Source organism: Pantherophis guttatus, chromosome 2 (assembly GCF_059756535.1).
Source record: "Pantherophis guttatus breed Tessera chromosome 2, ASM5975653v1, whole genome shotgun sequence".
Lineage (NCBI taxonomy): Eukaryota > Metazoa > Chordata > Lepidosauria > Squamata > Colubridae > Pantherophis > Pantherophis guttatus.
Genome location: NC_142064.1, coordinates 216,542,894 through 216,565,482, shown reverse-complemented (window position 1 = coordinate 216,565,482; position 22,589 = coordinate 216,542,894). Strand labels below are relative to the sequence as shown.

At 38.9% G+C, this 22,589-nt stretch overlaps 1 protein-coding gene across 2 annotated transcripts in view; it reads right to left on the bottom strand.

Annotated features, from left to right (window-relative positions):
• Window positions 1-22,589, bottom strand: part of CFAP92 (cilia and flagella associated protein 92 (putative)) — a 79,876-nt gene that overhangs the window by 53,942 nt on the left and 3,345 nt on the right. Inside the window, exons 1-3 of one of the 2 annotated variants that reach the window (XM_034437877.2) lie at window positions 6,409-6,531; window positions 2,678-2,946; window positions 1,206-1,399 (exon numbers count right to left, since the gene is read on the bottom strand). In XM_034437877.2, the coding sequence (XP_034293768.2) occupies window positions 1,206-1,399; window positions 2,678-2,945 (462 nt within the window). In that variant the 5' untranslated portion in view covers window position 2,946; window positions 6,409-6,531. Of the gene's footprint in view, window positions 1-1,205; window positions 1,400-2,677; window positions 2,947-6,408; window positions 6,532-22,589 lie in introns of those variants that run through there. The other variant, XM_087887805.1, reaches the window with a different exon arrangement.

The window sequence follows — 22,589 nt, the reverse complement described above, 5'->3', positions numbered from 1 at the left end:
AGCAATGAAACAAAGTTTTTTTTATCTGCCTTCAAAATATTGGTCAGTTTGAGAGTGAAGGTTTGTTCTCCAAGCTTGTGGGTTGGTTTCCGAACATTTCATTACCAGGCTAGGTAACATTTTTAGCAGAGTTTAGACTCCACAATTGTGGTTGTAAGTCACGGACTATCTATATGAAAGAAGCTCCAAGTCTTTTTAGTGATGTTCATTTGTCCTGGGGCCAAATGCAGTTCTAGAACCTGATGCAGAATCTAGAGAGGTTTCAGAAGATGCCATGGTCGCTTCTGTCTCATCTCTATTAAGAGTATCACAGCTTGCTGGTTCAGAATGACATAAGAATCATTCATGTCTTAAGCACTTTACCTGGTGCACCCCTTGGAAACCACTGTAAAATGCAGAAAAGCATACAGATGTCCCTCCAACCACAGTGCCATCAAGCATAATCCTCTCTGTTCTGTTGGAATCGGAAGAAGCATTTCATCTTTTTCCTGTCCCACTCTCAGAAATAGGTCAAAAGAAGGGCATCCTCATCTTATTAAAAACTTACCAAAAATCTCCAGATGCAAGCACCCTTCTTCCTATAATGTTAGTAATTTAGCCAATCTCCCATGGTGACTTTCTACAGAGGACCTTGTGCTAAGTAGATCATCTAGATAGGATAAAACATGACTTTCGGCCCGCTGGGTTCTTAAATAGTTCACAAGCCCATCTTTACCTTAAGTGCTTATGTGAGGAGGAAAGTGGGTACTTTGAATTGAAACCAAATTCTCTTGAATGTAAACCAGAAGAATCTGCATGGGTTTCTGATTAAAATAAGACAGCCTCCGACAAATTCATCCAACTTAGGAAGTTATCTACTTTAATTTCTTCATTCTAAAGGTTCAACATCTGTTGAATTTACTCCATTCAGGTATTCAGAATGATTTTCTAATCTCCAGTTTTCTTTGATATACACCACATTGTGTCAAGCTCTAATCCTATCTCCTTTATCATATTCTTCAAAATTATCTGGTAGAAAACCTGACATAAAAGGTAAGAAATCATAGTGGTCTAATTTAGCTTTCCAATTACTGAATTTCATTTCTCCAATATTTAACAAGATTGGTGATATAACGTAAAACTGCAATGCAGTACTTCCAAACTTCAGGAATGTATTATAATTATTTAAGTAATAGCCAAAAAAAAATAGTTTATCTTTTTTTTACCTTAGATTCTGTATCCAGAAATAATTTAGCCACTGGACCAAACAATACCAAATCTAATTTTCGAGGTTCAATATCATCTGGTAGAAGAAAATACTCCATATGATAAAAACGATGCATTTTTGGAATAAATCCTTCTTTTGCTTTAGATCCAGATCTTTGTATATCTGGTTTAGAGGACTGCCAAGGTTTATTTGCTGAAAATTAATAAATAAAATAGAAAATGAAATAGTGACAGTGAGAGTGTTGCTGTTACAATTGTTTTGTTCTATTAAGAATCTCCAAAATTGGCATTTTACCTACAAAAGTATAATCTTAACATATTTACTTTGGCCTAACTGAATATATGAATTAATCTGTGTAGTTTATATTCCAAAGCCACGAATATTGTGAAGAAAATACAATAATAATTAGTTGTCTCATAGCTTTAATTAAATGTTTTTAAATGTATCCATACATACTAGATAAAATTACCAAAAAATGTTAAATAAACTTCCAGCTTCCATTCATCTTTCCAAACATAGTATAGCTATAGGTATAGCTTAGTGGTAAAATCTAAAATTTGTTACTACCGGTTCTATGGGTGTGGCTTGGTGGTGGGGGGTAATGTGACTGGGTGGGCATGGCCAATTTTTTTTAACTTTTAAAACCATTTTTTTCTACAACCTCTTCTGTGAAGAGGTTGTAAAAATGCTTTCAAAAGGCTCCGACGATCCCAGCTGAGTTGCCTGATCGTCAGAGGCTTTTTTTCTTTTAAATTTCTCTGCCAATCAGGCAACTCAGCTTGGATCGTGCATCGTCTTGGATCGTCAGCTTAGATCGTCAGCTTGGATCGTCAAATTTAGCTTGACGATCAGGCAATGCCTCTGACAATCCAAGTTGAGTTGCCTGATCAGAGGCTTTTTTTCTTTTAAATGCCTCTGATGATCCAAGCTGAGTTGCATGATTGACAGAGGCTTTTTTTAAAAAAGCCTCTGATGATCGCGCGGCTCAGCTGGGCATGGAGGGGGCAGGGATTTTTGCTACCAGTTCTCCGAACCACCCACCTCCATCACTACCAGATCAGGTGATCTGGTCCAAACCAGGAGCATTTCACCCCTGGTATAACTATAAATAGAGCTGGACACTTGTTTCCACATTCAAACAAATATTTAATATACCAGACATCAGGAATTGCGAAAAAGCCAATTTAGCATGTGACATTTATCCATATCTACTGTACAGCCCTCATCTATATCAATGTTTTACATGAAGTTAAATTGTGCTGAAACAGAATCGATACAATTTTCACATCTTTACATCCCTAAGATCAGCAATGGATGGGATTTATAACATGAACTTGGTATAGGATAGAGTTATTTAAATAAAATGACAAACATGTAAGATCCTTCCTATGCTCAGTCTCCTATGCAGTACTCTGTAAACCCCGTATGATATGTTCAAAAGAAAAAGAACTTACAATGCCATTTACCTACTTGGAAGAGTTAGTGGAACAGCCAATGAAACTGAGAATGTGCAGGTAACCAGGTGCTGAAAATTAAGTTCTTGGCTTCTCATTGAATGAACGGATGCTACATGTTCATCTATAGGAGTGGGATGTCCGCCGCCTCCGCCACCAGCACCACCCATTTCTGGGCTTTCGGTTACATAGCTGCTGTCTGAATATTGTATTTCATTGAAATATGCCTCAGGTGACTCTTCCTCCTCATTTTCTCCCTCAGGATCTAGTTGTTTACTTGCCATCCTGGGACAGAAATCCAACTATTAATAATTCTAATTTCTTCTGATCTGTGCTTTTTTTTCTAAAATTAATTATTGTAAAAATGAAGTAAGTAACCTATGCTCAACTAAAACTCTCCACAAAAAGAAGTTGGACAAACTTACTTTGTATGTCCCTTTCCAACAAACACACAATCCATTGTAACATGACCAGAATAAGAACAGTTGTTTTATTCTGGGCCTGAATAATTCTTGAACAAGATGTAGTTGTTCCATATATAATACAAACATAATTTTAAAATAGCAAAGTGGTTTTTTTCTCTAGCTGCAAACCACTCATTTTTTTTGTAGGCTATTATATCACACAAATCAGGTTAGAAAAATCATTTCTTTGTAAATTCCTTCTCAGGCTTATAGCCAACTTTATTAGAAGACATTCAGCCACTGGGAAGCAGCCTTACCTATAGACCAGGGGTGAAATCCAGTTTTTTTTATCATTGGTTCTGTGGGTGTGGTTTGGTGGGCGTGGTGTGGCTTGGTGGGCGTGGCTTGGTGGGCATGGCAGGGGAAGGATACTGCAAAATCTCCATTCCCACCCCACTCCAGGGGAAGAATATTGCAAAATCTCCATTCCCACCCCACTCTGGGGCCAGCCAGAGGTGGTATTTGCCAGTTCTCCGAACTATTCAAAATTTCCGCTACCGGTTCTCCAGAACCTGTCAGAACCTGCTGGATTTCACCCCTGCTATAGACACTTTAAGATTAAGCCTGGCTGCTTTTACTATAGAAGGTAAGAAGAAGAGCAAACTCATTCAAGATTAAGTCTACAAAGTTGCAGATCCTCCATACCTGCTATAAGAGAACATCATGAGGCAACCTTGATGAGCTACTGAAAACCACTTTGAGATAGAGGCTAATGCTGAAAAGAAGATGTAATGCATACATTTAGCTTAGTTGGCAACCCTGAGTAACTGTAAGCTATTCTTTCTTAATGTCACATGTAGGCGTGCCAATCTTGACATATGCTTTGCATGACATGTTTTCTATCAGTACAAAGCAAGGTGGCCAAAAGGTGCAAAGACAAGAGAAGACAACCACAAAGGGACTTATGATGAACTGACACCTATAATCAAGCAATCCAAACCAACAATAGCAATGTATATAAACAAGCAAGTTTCCATTCAAGCATTCCTGATGTATCAAGAACCAAAGAGACAGAAAGCTGCCATATGTTGTTACATTTAGTATTCAAGATGATGACTGGATAGAAGATTAAAAATACAGCATTAACCACACAAAGCCTATCCAGAGATTAGGAAATGAATTTTTTCATTTCGAATAATTTCTTAAGGCAAGAAAAACAAGCAGATGCACATATGCCACACTGCTACAAACACGAACTTGGATTTCAACTGTGTGTTCAAGGAAAAAAAGCATATTTTAATATGATAAAAAGCCGAGCTGTCATTATCCAAACTACACTCCAGTGAATCAAACTAGAAAGCTATGAGAATGGATAAAATGCAGAGAAAGATAAATGAGATTAACTTTGAAAGCAATGACCCATTAGCAAACAGTCTCATTAATTTAAATGAGCAGCAGCATACATGTTTCCTGATATATATATCTACATGTACATTTCCCCTTATTCTCTATATTCCCTATAGAATATGCTATCCGGTTACACAGAGAAATGAATACGGTATTGCAAAAATCTGTACAGTATTATGAGTGAGGAGAAATTTTTGAATGGCTGTTTTATTATGTTTGTAAATATGATTTCAAGCTGCAGTTCAGTATTATGCTCATTTAGTCCGCAGAAAAGTTCTTCCTCCTACTTAAAAAAACAAATCAATTTGTAAACAGTCATTTTGGAATCAGTAACCACTTTACTAACATGGTAATATAACTTATTATTGAATACTTTTGCCAGGATACCTCAAACTGTTTATCTTATTATCTAAGGCTTGTATTTATAAAAATTAGACAATGTAAAGACCAATCATTTCCTTGCTTAAAGGAAAGTCCTCTAAGATTGCAAAAGGACATAAAATCATATATGAAACTCTTCTAGATGAAACCAAATAGTTCCCTAGGGTAATCTTGGTAAGTATAAATCATACATAAACAAGGTAAATTGGATTTAATTAGCCTTTAGAATATTACAGTAATTTAAAAGCATGTCTTTCTAATCAGTTGTATTAGAATGTCTAATTAGACTTCACCTTCTCAACCTACATGCTTGCTAGAGTTTCTCAAGATAGCAATGCATTGTGCAGCCTACAAGAGACTTCCCAAAATTCGTTTTTTTAACTAAAATTAGAGGTCTTTGAACCAGATATAAAAATGAGAATTAATCCTGGATCATGTTTAATTACATCATTTTACTAAAACATCAGACCAAAGGACATTTCTACCACATTAATTAAACAGATTTGTTTCTATCTTCTTCAGCATACACAGATTGGTGTAGCTCATGAGAAGATTTCCAGCAATAAGATGTCGTCCCTATTTGAATGGCAGAGATTGGTACTATTATTTGTTCCTAATTGCTTTTAATGTTTATGTTTCAATTGTTTTAACACTGTTTTTAATTAGGTTTTAAAATATTTTAAGCTGCTTCAAAATATTATTTGAAATGTTTTTCATGAAATAATATTAAAGGATTCTCATTCTTTTGTTTGGTACTGCAACTAATATGCAATATTAAGATCTGTATAGTCTCTAGTTTATGAAGCTAAATCACCAGGAAAAAAATGATCAGAATTATAACAAAGCAAAGCTTTTTTTTCCCCCAATTATATAAAAACAAAACAAAAAATGTTTGGCTGGAATTGTGGAATTTAAATACAAATCAGGGATTTGTATTTAATGTGTTTGTACATTATTTGTAATGTAAGGCACATGATATGAGGCACATGACAGCCTCATAATGTAATGTATTTGTAATGTAAGGCACATGACAGCATGAATATGGTTACCTCCGGAGACCATGAATCTGTTTGGCAAAGACCAATCTCCCAGATTATATATTTTCAAAAATGAGAATGTGACAACTAGCTATGAACTGTTTAAATCAAGAAGCCTGCACCTATTCAGGCTGCAATTTTTATGCAGGCTTGTGAAGCAATTTAGAGAAAAAAGATTGAGCATGTAAACATAACACCCTCCAGGCCTGGGGCCACTGGAAACTTGCTGCTTCCATAAAGTTCCACAGCTGGGCAGACAGGGCACACTGAGATGGTACAGGGTCTCCTGCTTGAGCAGGGAGTTGGACTAGAAGACCTGCAAGGTCCCTTCCAACTCTGTTCTATGTTCTGGGCACAGCAAGCAGGACACCCTCCATCCAAATAGAGAGGATAAAAGGAAAAGATGCCCTCAAGGGTAGAAACACAGTTTTCTTGGCAAAGGAACACAGGTCATTTGCCATTGCTTTCTGCCCTTCTAGATAACAGCGTGCCCTGCTCCATTTCATCAAAAGACACACCGGAGTTGATTTTGCTTAACTTCCAAACCCAGATGAGATCGCTCAGTGTTATTATCTGTTGTATCGGGCAACCAGAGTGGAGCAGCTACTTCAAAAGAATTGTTGCGTTGGCACGCTGCCTTGACAACAGAGCCGCCGTGTTCTGATTGGCCATAACCCTTGTTTTGAGCGGGAGTTTCCGCAGTTCCTGATTGGTTAAAGAGATCTGACAGCAGCTATATAAGAGCTGTCAGGGGAATCTTCTTTTGCTGGCTATTACGGAGTTGTGGTTATCGTTATACAATAAAGAGTGTTATCTGCAGCTCGTGTTGCCTCAATAATTACCACCCTCACCAATACAACACTGGTGATGAGGATGGGATTTTGAGGCACATGGTTATTGTAGTCCTGAGGAAGGGCCGATTCTTGACGGCACGTATCGGAAAGCCACCACTAACGAACACCAGGCTATACGAGCGCTATAAAAATGGCTCCGCCCGTGTTTGCCCCATTCAAAGCCACTGTCAAAACCTGGGATGCCTACAAAGAGAGGTTTGAGTGCTTTTTAGAAGCCAATGACTTTACTGAATTGTCTAGCAGCCGTAAACGGGCACATTTCCTGAATGCTTGTGGCCCTGAGGTCTTTGCGACAGCTCGAGCTTTAGTAGCACCCCAGCCAGTCCATACAATTCCCTGGGATATCCTGAGGGAAAAGTTAAGGGGCCACTATTTTCCGGTTCCGTCCCGCATAGCCCGCTGTTTCAAATTAAGGCAGATACTACAAGAGGAGGAGAACCAGTTAACCGGTATGTGGCTCGCCTCAGGACTGCTGCTCTCAACTGCAAATTCAGAGATTTAGAAGATGCCCTGGTGGAATAGTTAGTTTGTGGGGTGCATGATATTGATCTGCAGAAACGGCTTTTGGCTAAGAAGAGTTTAGATTTCCAAACAGCTGTTGAAGAAGCCCAGGCGGCGGAGATGTCCGATAAATCTACCACAGACATATGCCGTTTTCATCCCCAAATAGTCACCCCGCGGCCATTCATTTCCAGGAAGTCACTTCCGATGAGGCCACAGATGATGAGGCAGATGTCAGCCACCTCCGGGCATCCACTCCCCCGTCTGAAGGGACTGACCGTGAAGAAAAATCTGCCGGCCTTTTGCATGATGATTTTGACAATCATCCCCACTCAACTTGTCGATTCCGAATGGCTGCCTGCTGCCGTTGTGGGAAGCAAGGGCATATTGCATGGGTCTGCCGCTCGGGGAATCAAACCGCTACTGGCCGAAAGTATAAGCGTACTGTTGGCGGGCCACCTCCAATTAACAAAGATTGCTTTGCATTTTCCGTGGCTGCCGGGTCACTGAGGTGACCGCACACCCCAGAAGTTCGGGCCATTCTGCCAAGCTCCTTATGACTGTCAAGATAGAAGGTGCAACCTGCCAGATGGAGGTGGACACCGGATCCAAGGTGGCCGCTATTAAACTTGCTGCCGTGCCAACCTGTAAGTCTGACCTGCAGGCTTTTCTGGGGCTTTTGAATTTTTATAGCATGTTCTTGCCACATAAGGCTACAGTGGCTAAACCCCTTCACAGACTGCTGGATAGGTCTGTGCCTTGGTCCTGGGGGGCCAGGGAATCTCGTTCTTTCCAGGCTGTGAAAGACTTGTTCACCTCTTCAGCTGTCCTAGTTCAGTACAATCCTGATCTTCCCCTTGTTCCGATGGCTGATGCGTCCCTATTCGGCATAGGGGCCGTTTTGAGCCATAGGCTCCCAAATGGTTTGAGCCTCCAATTGCTTACTACTCGAGGACGTTGTCCTCTACGGAACGCAATTACAGCCAGCTAGATAGGGACGCATTAGCGGCTGTGGCCTCAGTCAAACGTTTTCATCATTATGTATATGGCCAACCGTTTGAGTTAGTGATGGACCATCAGCCCCTATTAGGTCTGTTGGCAGGGGACAGGCAAACTCCTCTAATTCTTTCACCCTGGATGTCCCACTGGGCAGTGTTCTTAATGGCCTATAATTATTCCTTAGTTTACCACCCCGGGAAATTGATAGCACATGCAGACACCCTCAGTCATTGCCCCTTGCCCATATCTATCCTAGATCCAGCTCCAGCCCCGTCCGTCCTCCTAATTGATGAGCTTAGCACCTTCTTAACAGCTATGGACATCGCAGTTCACTCGAGGAAGGACCCTCTGTTCGCCCGGGTGATAGACTAGATGACGAGAGGGTAGCCTGTAGGGCAGGTGGCGGAGCAATTTGTGCCATTCTGGGTCCAGCAGCACGAACTGTCGGTCCAATGGGGGTGTTTGCTCTGGGGAAGTAGGGTTGTAATTTCCCCCAAATTGCAATCTTCGGTTCTTGAGATGTTGCACGAAAGCCATCCTGGTATTATATGGATGAAGGGGCTGAGCCGAAGTTATGTCTGGTGGCCCAGGATTGATAAGGATATCACCAGCAAGGTTGCTGAATGTCAGGAGTGTCAGTTATCCAGAGCTTCTGCCCCAGCCTCTCCTCCTAGAGAATGGGAAGTTCCCAGGGCCCCATGGTGGAGGATTCATATAGACTTCATGGGCTCTTATATGGGTTGCACTTTCCTCATAGTGGTGGACGCCTACTTTAGGTGGGTGGAATTGGAAATAATGCCTTCTACCACGTCAGAGGCTGTCATCAGGGTATTGCGATACCATGTTCTCCACACACAGTCTTCCTGACGTGCTGGTGTCATATAATGGACCGCAACTAATGTCAGCTACTTTCCAGCTATTCCTAGCTGGAAAGGAATCTGCCATGCCCAGGTAGCCCCTTTCCATCCGGCCAGTAATGGCCTGGCTGAAAGGGCAGTGAGGTCAGACAAAGAAGCGTTGGCCAGGTTGGGACCGGAGGGGTGGCAAGAGCAGATGTCCACCTATCTACTTGTGCAGCTTACAACCCAGTGCTGATCGACTAACCTGAGCCCTGCGGAAATGCTGATGAGCTGTCATCTCCGGACTATGCTATATCTTTCCTACGTGCCCCTAGACCTAGGAGATACCGGTGGGGTCCCCAGGGCATTCAATGAGGGAGATTTGGTTTTGCTCGGAACTATGGGGTGGGGGGGAAACCACATTGATTGCAGGGACGAATGACCCAAGTCACAGGTCCCTGCTCTTACAGGGTCCAACTTGACGATGGAAGAACCTGGCGGTGCCATGTGGACCAATTACGAGGGTAAGCTACAACCACACCGCAGTCTATTGTGAGAGATGTGCCGCGACTGCCCCAAGAGAGGTCCCCACCCTTTTTCGGGCTCCGTTGCCAATCCTCCGCCCACCTTCGTAACAGACAACCCGCCGTTGAACTTACCTGAAGAAGTTGCACCTGGAAGAGCCCTCGGCCGACTTACCTATGGACCAGGAACCTGTTCCATAAGTGGTTCCTGCACCACGGCGATCTGGATGGGTGTGAAGGCGCCCTGCATATTTGCAGGATTACTCATGCTCCATCCGGGGGGGGAGGAGTGTTGTTTTGGCACGCTGCCTTGACAACAGAGCCACCGCGTTCTGATTGGCCGGATCATAACTCTTGTTTTGAGTGGGAGTTTCCGCAGTTCCTGATTGGTTAAAGAGATCTGACAGCAGCTATATAAGAGCTGTCAGGGAAATCTTCTTTTGCTGGCTGTTACGGAGTTGTGGTTATCATTATACAATAAAGAGTGTTATCTGCAGCTCGTGTCGCTTCAATAATTACCACCCTCACCAATACAACAAGAATAGAGTCCCGAATGTAATCCTCCAGGAAGCCAACAGAGTTATACGGCCTAACTATTGATCAACTCCACAAATCCAAGTTGTAAGTCAGCAATTCCTCCACCCCAACAAAAATAATTTCCAGGGCCACGCACAGGATTTACTTGGGCCAAGGGAGGGAGCCCGTCCACACCCAACAAACCTCGACGGGAAACTCACTTAGCCGGCACAGCACCCAGCAACAAAAACAAAATTGTCCGGGATCCGAGCTTCTTCCGCCTCTCCAAAAGAATCCCGCTCGGCCCGTTTCGTTCCTAGAAATTGCCCTCGCAACCAGTGTGTTGCGCTTGGTGCTGGGATGCCGCAGGAACAGAATTTGCTGTTCCACCCGCAATGCTAGTGGCTTTTCAAACAACCCAAGAGCGAGGAGAGAGCACAGAATTTAAGGTGTTTATTTTTCTCACCCGCACGGAGAAATCCTACTGTGACAACCAGGCAGGGATCCAGAGACTCGGAAGCAAAGGCTGGCAACGTGATCATCGCTAAGAACAATACTGTGCATACCTACCTGTACATGCTCCAAATAACACACGCAACCTATGAGGCCTTGCTTTGTGAGGAGGCCTGCCAGGCAGTCCACGTGCAATGGACGTGTTTCCAACGCCGCTAGGTGGTGGGAAAAAATCTCCAACTCGAGTGGAGCCTTCTAGCATGTAGCTTTATGACGTGTACTCGAATTCCGAGATTCGTATTCTGGGATTTTCTGTGTCATTATTGCAAGATTCTCAAGCCTTTGGCAGTAGGCGGTTCCTTTGGAGTTACTAACAGTTGTGCAGTGCCATCCATTGGGACAAGCAGGTCACGAAATACAGTTGCAAAGGATGAGGCTGGTCACAAAACACCCCATTTTGCAAATAACCAATCTCAGCACTTAAAGATCAAGTCTTATAACTTGCCCCATAAATCAGAAGATGTAAGCAAGCCCCAAAAGGGAAGTGCTCTCTAGAATCCAACTTTCTCTTACATCAAAGCAGACATTTAACTAAAAGTAGGCATTTTTTAAATCTGCCAGTCACTTCATCCCATCTTTCACTTAGCCCACAAATAAATTTCAACCATCTCTCTCTCTCTCTCTCTCTCTCTCTCTCTCTCTCTCTCTCTCGTTTCTCTACAACTAGGGGGAAACACAGAAAATAGCTTCAAGATCAAATGCAGCCTTTTTCGGGCCTCGACATTTCCAGGGCACTATATTTCCTTAACCATAGCTTATTGAAAGAACCAATCCATTCACACAAGCCAAGTCATAAACCATGATTTACAAGGCTGGGTTCATTGTGTATGAAAAAGCAAAACCAGATAAAAGTTATTTACTTACATACTGTCCCAATTTTACTGACCCAATAAAAATAAATTAAAATCCAGATAATAAAATAGATGCAATTAATTAAGATATACAATATATTAAATGTACCATCCCAGTGGAGACGAAGCACTGAAAATCAAATTGAGACTGAAGGTAATCAAGATGAGGATCTGGCACACAGACAGAGGCCACCCCAAAAGTGCAGATATAATTAAGAAACTTTCCTTTATAATCTAATTCATTGCAGTAACCAGAGATTACTAGGATATTTGTAAGAGATAGCAGACTTTATAAGAAGTTGTACTTGTATCAGTAGTGGGTTGCTCCTGGTTCGCACAGGTTCAGGAGAACTGGTAATAAGTGCAGTGGAAGACTCCACCCACCCGCCCAGAAGTCATCAAATACAGAAGCGCTCGCAAGCGAACTGGTGGCAAAGGTAAGTGAAACCCACCACTGACTTATATACCAAAAAATATTTATTGGTATTGGCCACACAGCCAGATGTTTTGGCACCAATTTTGTCCACCTCTTAAGTCCTTCCCAAGGACTTGGGATGGGCAGATATGGTTTTTCAATATTAACATAATTGTCACAGGATATATATTATGATGATGGTTGGTCTCATAGCCAGATGTTTAGACTGAACTTGGCATTTTTATCCACTGATCGAGTCCTTCCCAATGAACTTATTCTGATTATATTAAAACAATTTAAAGAAAAATAAAGTACCAAACTATAAAATATATAACAGGTCTATTTTGGACTTTCTGAAGCTTTTGAACCACTATCAAAGTAACTCTTTTCAGCACATTTCCGCAATCCAACAGAGAAATTATCAAAGAATTTTTAACCACACATCCACCTGAATCCATTACCTCATCCGTTTTTGGCTAACCACTGCTGATATTTTTTTTAATTGTTAAAAAGACTCTTAAGTACTGAGTTTTCCTATGCTTTTAGTGACAGTTATGTATCCAGGACTGCTGAATGCAACCTTCTCTCGGGCAGATTGATTGTCACTTTCTATTATCTGGATTGAGCTTCCATTTATTGATCCTCCAAGTTCATTATACAAGAATCACTTCGGGACATCGGCTGTCTCCATGAATTAGATGAAAGTAGATTTAGATCTTCACATTAATGAAAACACAACCCACTTTTTGAAGGTAACGTTGAGTCCAAGGAATTGCAGGACACAACTCTATGCAACATTATTATAAATCCTCAACATCAAATTCCGGAAAAAGCAATCAAATAACAGGAGAACCATAGAAAAAATACCATTATTGATAGTATCAAAATCTACGTCTTGACTCGTGATCCTACAGAAACTACAGAATTGTATTCCCCACTTGTTCTCAAAAAAAAGCAAGCCAGCAAATAACAGTTTCTGTCCTAAAGTTGGACCATATCTGGATTGAAATCAATATGAAAAGTCAATTTCACACAAAAGTGTTTGAAATTGATTGACAACCTCTTGGTTAAGTACCTTATCCAACTATGACATATTAGTATATTTAGCAGATGTGAGTGCAGCCATGGAATCTGACTTTAATTGTCTCTAGTTTATTATGGTTTTATACTCACTGGTAGCAACTTTCTGGAGTTTCAGGAAGAAAATATTTATTGTAGATAGTAGGGATTCAACCTTGGACATTTTTAAATCATCTTTCCTTTTATCTACTAGGAAGACTAAAGATCTGCTGTCTACTGAATGTATTTGTATCTAAAATACTTTGCATATTGAAAATAAAACAAATACTATATAGACAATATTGTCCAATGCTTACATCTAAAAAGAACAAAGCACTGGAGGATGCTGGAGGACACTGAAGGACCCAAATTTTTCATACAAATGAGGGAATAGTATTTAACAATATGTTAATCTTTGGCGGGATGCCTTCAAGAGGCTATTGCTTAACGCATTGTAAGCCGCCCTGAGTCTCCGGAGAAGGGCGGCATATAAATCAAATTAAAAAGAGAGAGAGAGAGAGAGAGTGTGTGTTGACTCCTGGCAACTGCCTGGATGAGTTCCTGCAGTTTGCTTGGCAAGATTTTGAAAGTTGTTTGTCACGGTCTCATTCCTAGGGCTGAAAAAGTGACTGACCCAAGATCCCTCAGCTAACTTTGTGCCTAAGGCAGGACTGGAACTCACTATTCTTGCTATATAGCCCAGTGCCTTAACCTCTATACCAAACTGGCTCTCATTTATTATATAGGTGGCTATTTTATTTAAGAAATACTTTGGATGTTATCCATATAATCTTTCTATTTACAGTAATTTGCTTCCAGTTTTTCACAAAAATTAAGTGTTATCATCAGACTTTTTCAATTTATTATATAGAACATTTTTATCACTTTCTACTTGTGCAATCCCAGCTAAAATATTTCATCTGTTGGAGTTTATGAAAACAGTCAATATCCATCACATACACCTCTTGATGCTTTTAAGTGTTTTGCATCCAACTACAAAATATGTATGATCTTTCTTAAGAGGATTATGAGACTGGAGAAGAACCACAGCTGGTAGTACATGAATTCTAAATTTTCTTATACCTACAAATGGAAAAGATATACATGCAATGAGATGGTGTTACATTATACAATAGATGAACAACTACTGGTAATTTACCATATTTTGAATTACTTAAGCCCAGCAAGGTTTTGCTTTGGCACAAATTCTATTTTATTTCCATTTCAGCTGTTTACACATTTTTGAGCATATATTGAGTGTTTATGTATTATCTCTATTCCATTGGCTATGTCTACAATATTCCCCTACAAATTAAAGTTTAGAGATGGTTTTTGTTGCAAATTAGGGCGCATCAGGGATTGTCCCAAAGAGCAATGTGATGAGTAGTAATGAAGACCTTGCTCCTACTTGGAAGACTGAGAGTTAAATTCTGCGGTAATAGCAGATGTTTCTCTCCTAGGGCACAAAGAAAAAAAATATCTGCTGTGAACATGTAGGCATCAGGAAGGGCATTCAGCCAGTAAACACTCAGCTCCATTCAGTTCCCCCAAACTCTACCACAAATAGAGATTACAGAATCATAAAAATGGAGGAGTTGTCCCAAAGTCTCAGTAATTCTGGATTTCAGGTATGAACTGCCCACATACCTTATGAATAAATATGTGAACTACTCAGTATGTGAACTCTCCTGATTTGCATTAGTGTATAATTAGGAAAGGAATTTATTCATACTTGGAAGTGATGTACTTTCTGAAAATGTAGAAGTCTTTTTATCAGCCTCTTTTTCCATTGCATTTTTCATTGGACTGAAGTAAAATGAGATGTTAAAAAAAATAAGGCCTTGTCGTTCTTTTGGATATCCTTCATTCAAATATCTTAGTGATTTATCCATGAGATTATTCCAAACTTGAAAGAAATAGATACAGCTGAACAGGCATACACTATAGACAATAAGGTGGCAAGTTCTTACAAATGAAGCGCCATTACTTCCAGTAATGACATGTGGCTCTGGTGTGGTTCTGCTTGGATAAACAAAAGATTCTTGAAGCCGTCAATCCTCTCTGTGAGCCCTATAAAATCTATGCCTTCACATTTATCTTCTTCACTGCAAGAAGAAGATAAATAAATTTCAATAGTAGACTGAAAGGTTCAAAGTGCCTTTGATTTGTTTCTTGGGAGTAGAGAATAGTGATGCCAGATGCTGTTCATTACCAGGAAGCAAGTCAGCAGCAGGATGAACATATGTATGTTCAGTAAGAAAAAGTTTCAAGCGTCTTTTCCTTCACTTAACACTGGCAGTGGGTGAAAACTTTATTAATCATAAGAACTTTGTGAAAACCATTGATTACATCCTAAAGGAATCTGAGAAAGAAAATGTGAAAGAAAATAACTGATTAATCAAATATGGCAGATGGCCATGAAGTTAATTCAATTTTTTAAAAAATGAATTAAATTCCCATTATTTTCATTGGCTACATACAATAAACCAGTGATGGCAATAATATGCCTATCTTATGTAGTTATTAAAGATAAGGAGTTCTTAAGAAAAGCAGATGACAGACCTTATTTAGCAGCGTCAGTGCGTTTGAAGGATGTACAAGGACTCAAGGCCAAACATTTAAGAACTCTGACTTCAGCTTCCAGGTGGTCTTCAAGGCAATCCATGAAGAGCAGATGGCAGCTGTGACCTCGAAGGCCTTTATATAAGCTCTGTATCTTGTGCACCAGTTGCACCCTCTCTTCAATCAGGAGACCCTCCAGAAAAACTACTCGTGCCCTTTCACGATTAGATTATTACAATGCACTCTACATGTCTCCTTGAAGATCTCCTGGAAGTTATTTCACCTAATAATAGTATTCATTTAAAATCAGAAGTTTACATTATCAGATTTACTTTCAGTTTTTATTACTATATACTAGTAACATCATACTGTCAGGGTGCAATAATCTTTAATGTTAAAGAAACAGCATTCTAGTTAGCAACTATGAAAATATTAAAGATAAGTTCAGTGGGACGGACATATTCTCTATAAATAGTAGAAATATCTCACCCTGAGATGAATTTGTCAGGAACAAAATAGATGCAATAAACAATAGGCTGAAAATGAGTTAACCTAACAAATAGTGTTATGGTAAGCTTCTTGTTTCTAATGACTAGATTATTGCCCGAGTTCTTAAGAATTCTTGAGAATTGATTACTAATGGGTATTATATATTTATGTGATCATGTGATTATACATTTATCAGTGAAGCTTTTGTTTAGAATAAGCAGTGAGCTGAATTAAACATTTAGGGTGAATTGCAGTGAATTCTTTCAGTCGTAGATGAACTTCAGTCTGGAACACAATTGTGGTATTTTCTAGTTAGAGGGGAAAAGAGAGTGTTTATTCCACAAACCCACAGTCTTCGGTGTATTTAATTATTTCAATGTATATGAACATGAATTGCCTTTGTATTGATGTGTGTTTTCTTTTTTTTAACACCCTGATAGTTCAATCAAAGGCTTATCTTTCAAAAGATTCAGCGTCCATTCTTTAAATCAGAAGAAGAGCAGATGGGCAGTTAACAATTCAACAAAGGCTCCATTTCCTTCAATAATACTTTAGTCTTTTTATTCCAGCGAAAGAAATGAGTGAGAAACTCAATCACCACTCATGTGGAAACTGCAGGTGCTGTGGTAAAATATAGGTTGACATTTTAATAGTCTGGTAAAGATTTTGTTAGACTTCAAATCAATTATCTAAAATAGTTGGGACAAGACCAATGATAATTGTTTAACATCTGCCCTGGGGACTTTTTGCTTTACTTCTTCTGGGTGAAGATTCATTTGGCTTGATATATGCAGATTAAATAACAGATACAACTTAGCATAATAATTCGCAGAAAGTTCAGAATAGATTATTATACCCATTTTCCTTTACTTTAATATTCAGAGAATAAATACATCACTTTTTTTAGAGTTTCACAGAATGCAGAATTTAGGTCCATTAAATAATGGCTACTTACGGTATTTGGAGAACTTTGGTGTTTATAGGCAAAGCTGACTTCCACACACTTTATGATTGCTACAGAATATAACTACTTTATCAAAATTAATTATTTCAGAACTTTGAATAAAGTATTAGGATTATTTTTACATTTGCAAACTATGCCATCAGTTAAGAAACAACAGACATACAATTAGAAATATAAATCAATGGAATGTTTATGTTAAATAGGAACGTGAATATAAACTTTAATTGCAATACTGTACTCTACTTTTATAGGCGTTTGTTTGGGAAGGCTGCTCCAGATATTCCACTATAAATGAAAACTAAAAGTCATAACTAAAAGGGAAATAAAAGGATTGTTTTTTATAGATAATAAAAGCAATAAATAAAAATATTGTTTGTTAAAGATAGTAAAGGCAATAGCTACTCCTTCAGTGTAACTGGCAACACTACTGTCAGCCACAAAATTCCACTGGAAAAGACATTATATACAAGGTACAATGAGAGGATCATTGTGGCATAATATTCCTGTGACATAATATCCCTGTGACATCATTCATATACACTTTCAACACAAAACAATAAGAAAATAAGAGAACATGGTACTTTGGTGGGATAGCATGGCCATTAGAACTCAGAGAACGCATTATTCATAAATTCCAGAAAAATGTTTTATCTCTCTTAGGAAATTCCTCATTCATTATCCTTCCTTCCTTCCTTCCTTCCTTCCTTCCTTCCTTCCTTCCTTCCTTCCTTCCTATTCCTCCACTTCAATAAAACTAAACTAAATGCCACTAATGAGGAAACCCTATAGTAACATTATCTATGTAAGCAAATAAGCAAGTTTCACTCCATAAGAACTCTACATGCTGTAGCAATCCAAGCAACTCAGCAGCAGTCTTCATGTCAGAAACCACTTTGCCTGCAAGTAAATTATAGATCATCTCTCCATTATTCCAGGTCCATAGGTGTGTGTTTGGTTAGGTCTACATGGAAGCACCAACATTCTCAAACATGTATAATCCAGAGCATGTGTTTCATTACAATGGGAACAATGATTTCACACCAACGTATATTCCTGATTGAGAAAGAACATGTTTGGCAAAGGTCAAATCAAGGAATCCAATATACAGACAAAAGGAAGCTCACCAAAAAGAGCAACAAGAATCACCTGATATTGTAGTAAAATACTGAAATGAAAACAACATAGGTTTGAACACATATTGGCCACCTCTGTAAGGCAAAGGCAGAAACAGTATTTAATGCAAAAAAATAGAAATCATTAGGGCAACTCTGGTTTCCCGTTTACCCATAGCACAGCAGAGAAAACAGACTCACAATAGAGTCTAGCCTACAAGGCCACCAACCATATAGCTCACAAGTTAAACATACATATTAGAGGAGAGAGAATGGGTACCATGTAATCAACTATATAACCTCAAATTAAAGATTCAGCATACGAGGCTGGAGCCTGGTGGTACAGCACAGACTTAACATGCAGGGGCTTCAGGTTTCAACCTCTGGCTATAATGTCAGAGGAGAATCTGTACATTTGGGCTGGAACTTGGCTTTAACACACCAGAGTGAATGTCTGTGCATTGGCCAACAGGAACAACGAATAAAGTGAAACGTTCAGGATTAACCCAGGAAGCAATGGTTGTGCTCTCTTTTACTTTCTCTTGGGCATAGGAAATGGACTTTGCTGACTATGGACTTGGATTTTATAAAAAGGAAACAGAGATCAGAGACACAACTTTAGTTATGCAGTTGCCCTGCCACAAAACAGGACTGTGCGAAAAATGAATAATGTGTTCCATTAAAAGCCCTTGAAATGGTTTGCCATGTCATTTCCATCTACCTTCATAGAACAAAGCTTATTTCTATACGTATGCAGTGACTTCCCTCTGGTCCCTAAGATGGCAGAAAAGCAATTTGCTTTCAAAATTGACAACATTCTGTTGACTGGGAACAAATGAGGAAAAACTGAGCAACTGTTTATTAGCTCAACTGCTTGTTCGAGGTGAACAATTCTGCAAAATCCTGGTTTGCCACGGTGTGAAAAAGCAGAAGCATCTTACGTACTTATCTAAGAATAAGTCCCATGATAGTGCCTGAATTCTTGAACCATAACCATTTGCATGTGATATATTTCATTCTCCTTAGTCAATCAACTGTGCTTGAGGAAAATGAAATGAGTGAACCTAATTATTATGACCAAGCCAGGAAGGAAGGGGCATAATGGATCATAGCAATAGTGTTTTTTTGGGGGGAGAGAGAAAAGAACAAGATGCTGCAAGTTCTCAACACTACTGGCTTTTTTGGGGGGTGGGAATATATATGTGATATATCATATCACATATGGACTAGCTATATATATTACCTTACTTATATATTACCAATTAGTGTTACATGAACTGGGCACAGCTAGTCTAGTGAAGAGAAGGACCAGGGGAGACATGATAGCCATCTTCCAATATTTGAGGGGCTGCCACAGAGAGGAGGTGGTCAAGCTGTTTTCCAAAGCACCTGAAGGCCAGACAAGGAATAATGGATGGAAACTGACCAAGGAGAGATTCAACCAAGAAATGAGGAGGAACTTTCTGACAGTGAGAACAATCAACTAATGGAACCGCTTGCCTTCGGAAGTTGTGGGAGCTTCATCACTTGAGACTTTCAAGAAAAGATTGGACTGCCATTTGTCAGAAATGGTATAGGGTCTCCTGCTTGAGCCCGGGGGGCGGGGTTGGACTAGATGACCTATAAGGTCCTTTCCAACTCTGTTAATCTGTTAAACCTTTTCCCCTATATTACTAAAAGACAATAAAATATACATATTTTTATATTGAGAAAATGTATTTTCATTTCTAGCAACAGCTTTTTTTTCCTTGCAATGCTAGAAATGAACACAAAGTTGCAAGAAAGCAGGACTTCTTTTCTAACCAACTCCAGCAATGAACATTGGAATCATCCACTTTGATCTTTCATGCAAAACACTGATGAATTTTATTGTGGTTTTGAGTGGTGCTGCTATAAGAAGTCTGCAAGCATTTTGCTTTTAAACGCTTGCTTTGATACATCCGTCCCACTAAACATTTGAATGCAGTTGCCAAAAACTAAGAGTGTTTATATTTACAGAAGTTAAAAGGGTTTTTAAAGGTCCAGTTAAGGGGGCTAATATGCAATTTCTTAAATGCAATGTAAATATTTCTCTCATAAGCACATAAAGAAGCTTTAGTATTATGAAAAGGAATATACATTTTTATCCGAGATACCAGAACGTTCCTGTCAGCAATGCACAATAATTATAATGGACAAATTAATTTTTATAGGAAGCAATTTGCAAGATTCCAAATGAAAAAATAAATAATGCTGGTTATGACCTAAAAGATAATTGGCTTCCCATTATCTTTCTTTTCTATATGCTGTACAGTGGCCTGTATATATTGAAGGACAATGTCTCAATTCTCACAAGAGACACTTTAAATATGAGCTAGTCCCACGACTGATGTGCGCACAGCAGATTATACACCAAGCTATGCCACTGCTTTTCTTAACCGCTAGTCAAGGTAGAAAGAATTTGGAAGCAAGTTAAGTTGGAAGCTCTGTTAGCTTCCAACGCCTCATATTTTCCATCTATGCATAATTTCCTCTGTGCAATAAATACCCTATCATTAATTTATTGGACAAGAACTGCAAAAGTTGTTCATCCGTGTGATGATCCCATATTTTCTGAGCATCCAATATAAAAATTTCACAAGCAGCAGATTCCTTGTTATATTTTGATTACTGGGTGAATAAATGGTAACTTAAGTTTGGAAATCTACATGCTATTACCATTTGAAGGAAGCAAGTGACTCTTTTTTCCTTTCTTGACAATAGCAAGAATAATTAGAAACTGAGTTCCAGATGTTATATCCTAGCATATAGAGACAATGTTTCTACAATGTGTATTGTTATTCCACTGCATGCAGTTCCATTTTGTTTTAGATAAGCTAGACCGGATGGCGATAATTTTATGTGGTGCAAAACCTTATAATCATTTGCTGTTACTAAAAATCTTACCTTAGTGATTTTGTTTTGTTTGTATTTTATTCTGAGGGAAATAGGCTTGCTGGAAAAGTCTGGCAGAACCATTTGGAACAAAAGGCTTGATTGCTATTGTCAATACATCCCGGGTATAATGAAATGAAAAGGGGAAAAAAATACTTCCCTCCACTGATTAAATTGATTAGCAATTCCATTGCGAGAGTCTGCTAATGAATTGCCTGTCAGATTTAAAGAAGCCACATTGCCAGCAATAGGAAAGAATTGCTTGAGACAATCCAAGGTATGATGAGAAAAATAAGCTATTTTGAAGCATACAATGGATACAAAGATCATAGTAATATTTGAGACACAGGAGAATTCAAGCAATCCTGTTATCAGCAGCAGGTTCCCGTTTGAGAGTTTCACTTGTTCTTTATGATTTCTATGGCCAGAACCATTTCCTTTTTCTATCACCTGCTTTGATGCCTTGGTTTATTTAAGAATATTTTATGCTATTAAAAAAGCTACTGGGTTGCCCAGCATATGGTTCCATCTTTGGAATGGTATCTTTTTTGAACTGTCATTGTTTAGCAGCAAAAATTCTGCCAGTTTCTGATACCAAGACCAATTCTGCAGTTTTTAATCACCAATTAAGGAACTAACAATTGGGAGGGGGATGCTGCTGCTAACACCTCAGGCTAAGTCTTGTCTCTACAAGTTTTTTTCAAAGCTATTCACCCAACTTATTTGGCCACTGCCCTCTGTAATAACAGCTTTGGCATCCCTTCAATCTTCCTACCACCATAGCCAGATTTATTCCCAGAAAACCATTTTCTTTGCTATTCCTGAATAGGAGGATTCTGGATTGTACCCAAAAATCTGGGGGCATTGCTTAAGTTTCTTAAAAGGCTTGATTTTTTTTTTTACTCTGAATTTAAGATTCTAAGATAGTTGCCTATATAAAGTGCCTATATAAAGCACTTACCAGTGGTTTATGAGTAATTCAGAAATGAATTACTCCTTTTTTGTTTTCTTGTTCTCCTTTTTTGAGATTTTTTCCTTTTTTTTTTCTAAATATATATATATATATATCAGGTTTATTTATTTGCATTCATATTCACATTTTTCTTTAGATAAGTGTGGTGCAAAACATATGGGAGACCCAGCATTTTTATTTTTAAGTCAGCAATCTTGTGTTGTCCATTGGCTGAGAAAAACCAGTGCAAAGCTACTCAGGAAAACTTGTGATCAAGTAAGAACGTAAAATCTTCTTTGGTTTTTTTTTTTGTCATCCAATACATTTATATATTCATCCAGTACCTTCTTTATTTTTTTGTAAGTACTGTTTTCTGCTGAGTTTTTTAATATTGTAAGATTAGAAAATTTTAAATTAGTGCCAGTCTTCATGGTTTTCTCTCTTAAGTTAATTATTGCTTGTCCTGTTCATTAGTTTATGTAAATTGGTGAATCTCCATGCAAAGCAATTATATTTGTATTGAACCATAAAAGGGGGGATCCAAATATTATTACTGATAAATGTATTATTTATCGAGACCAAGAAAAATGTCACAAAACAGTGTATTATCTTTTAATCAGGGCAGATACTACAGAA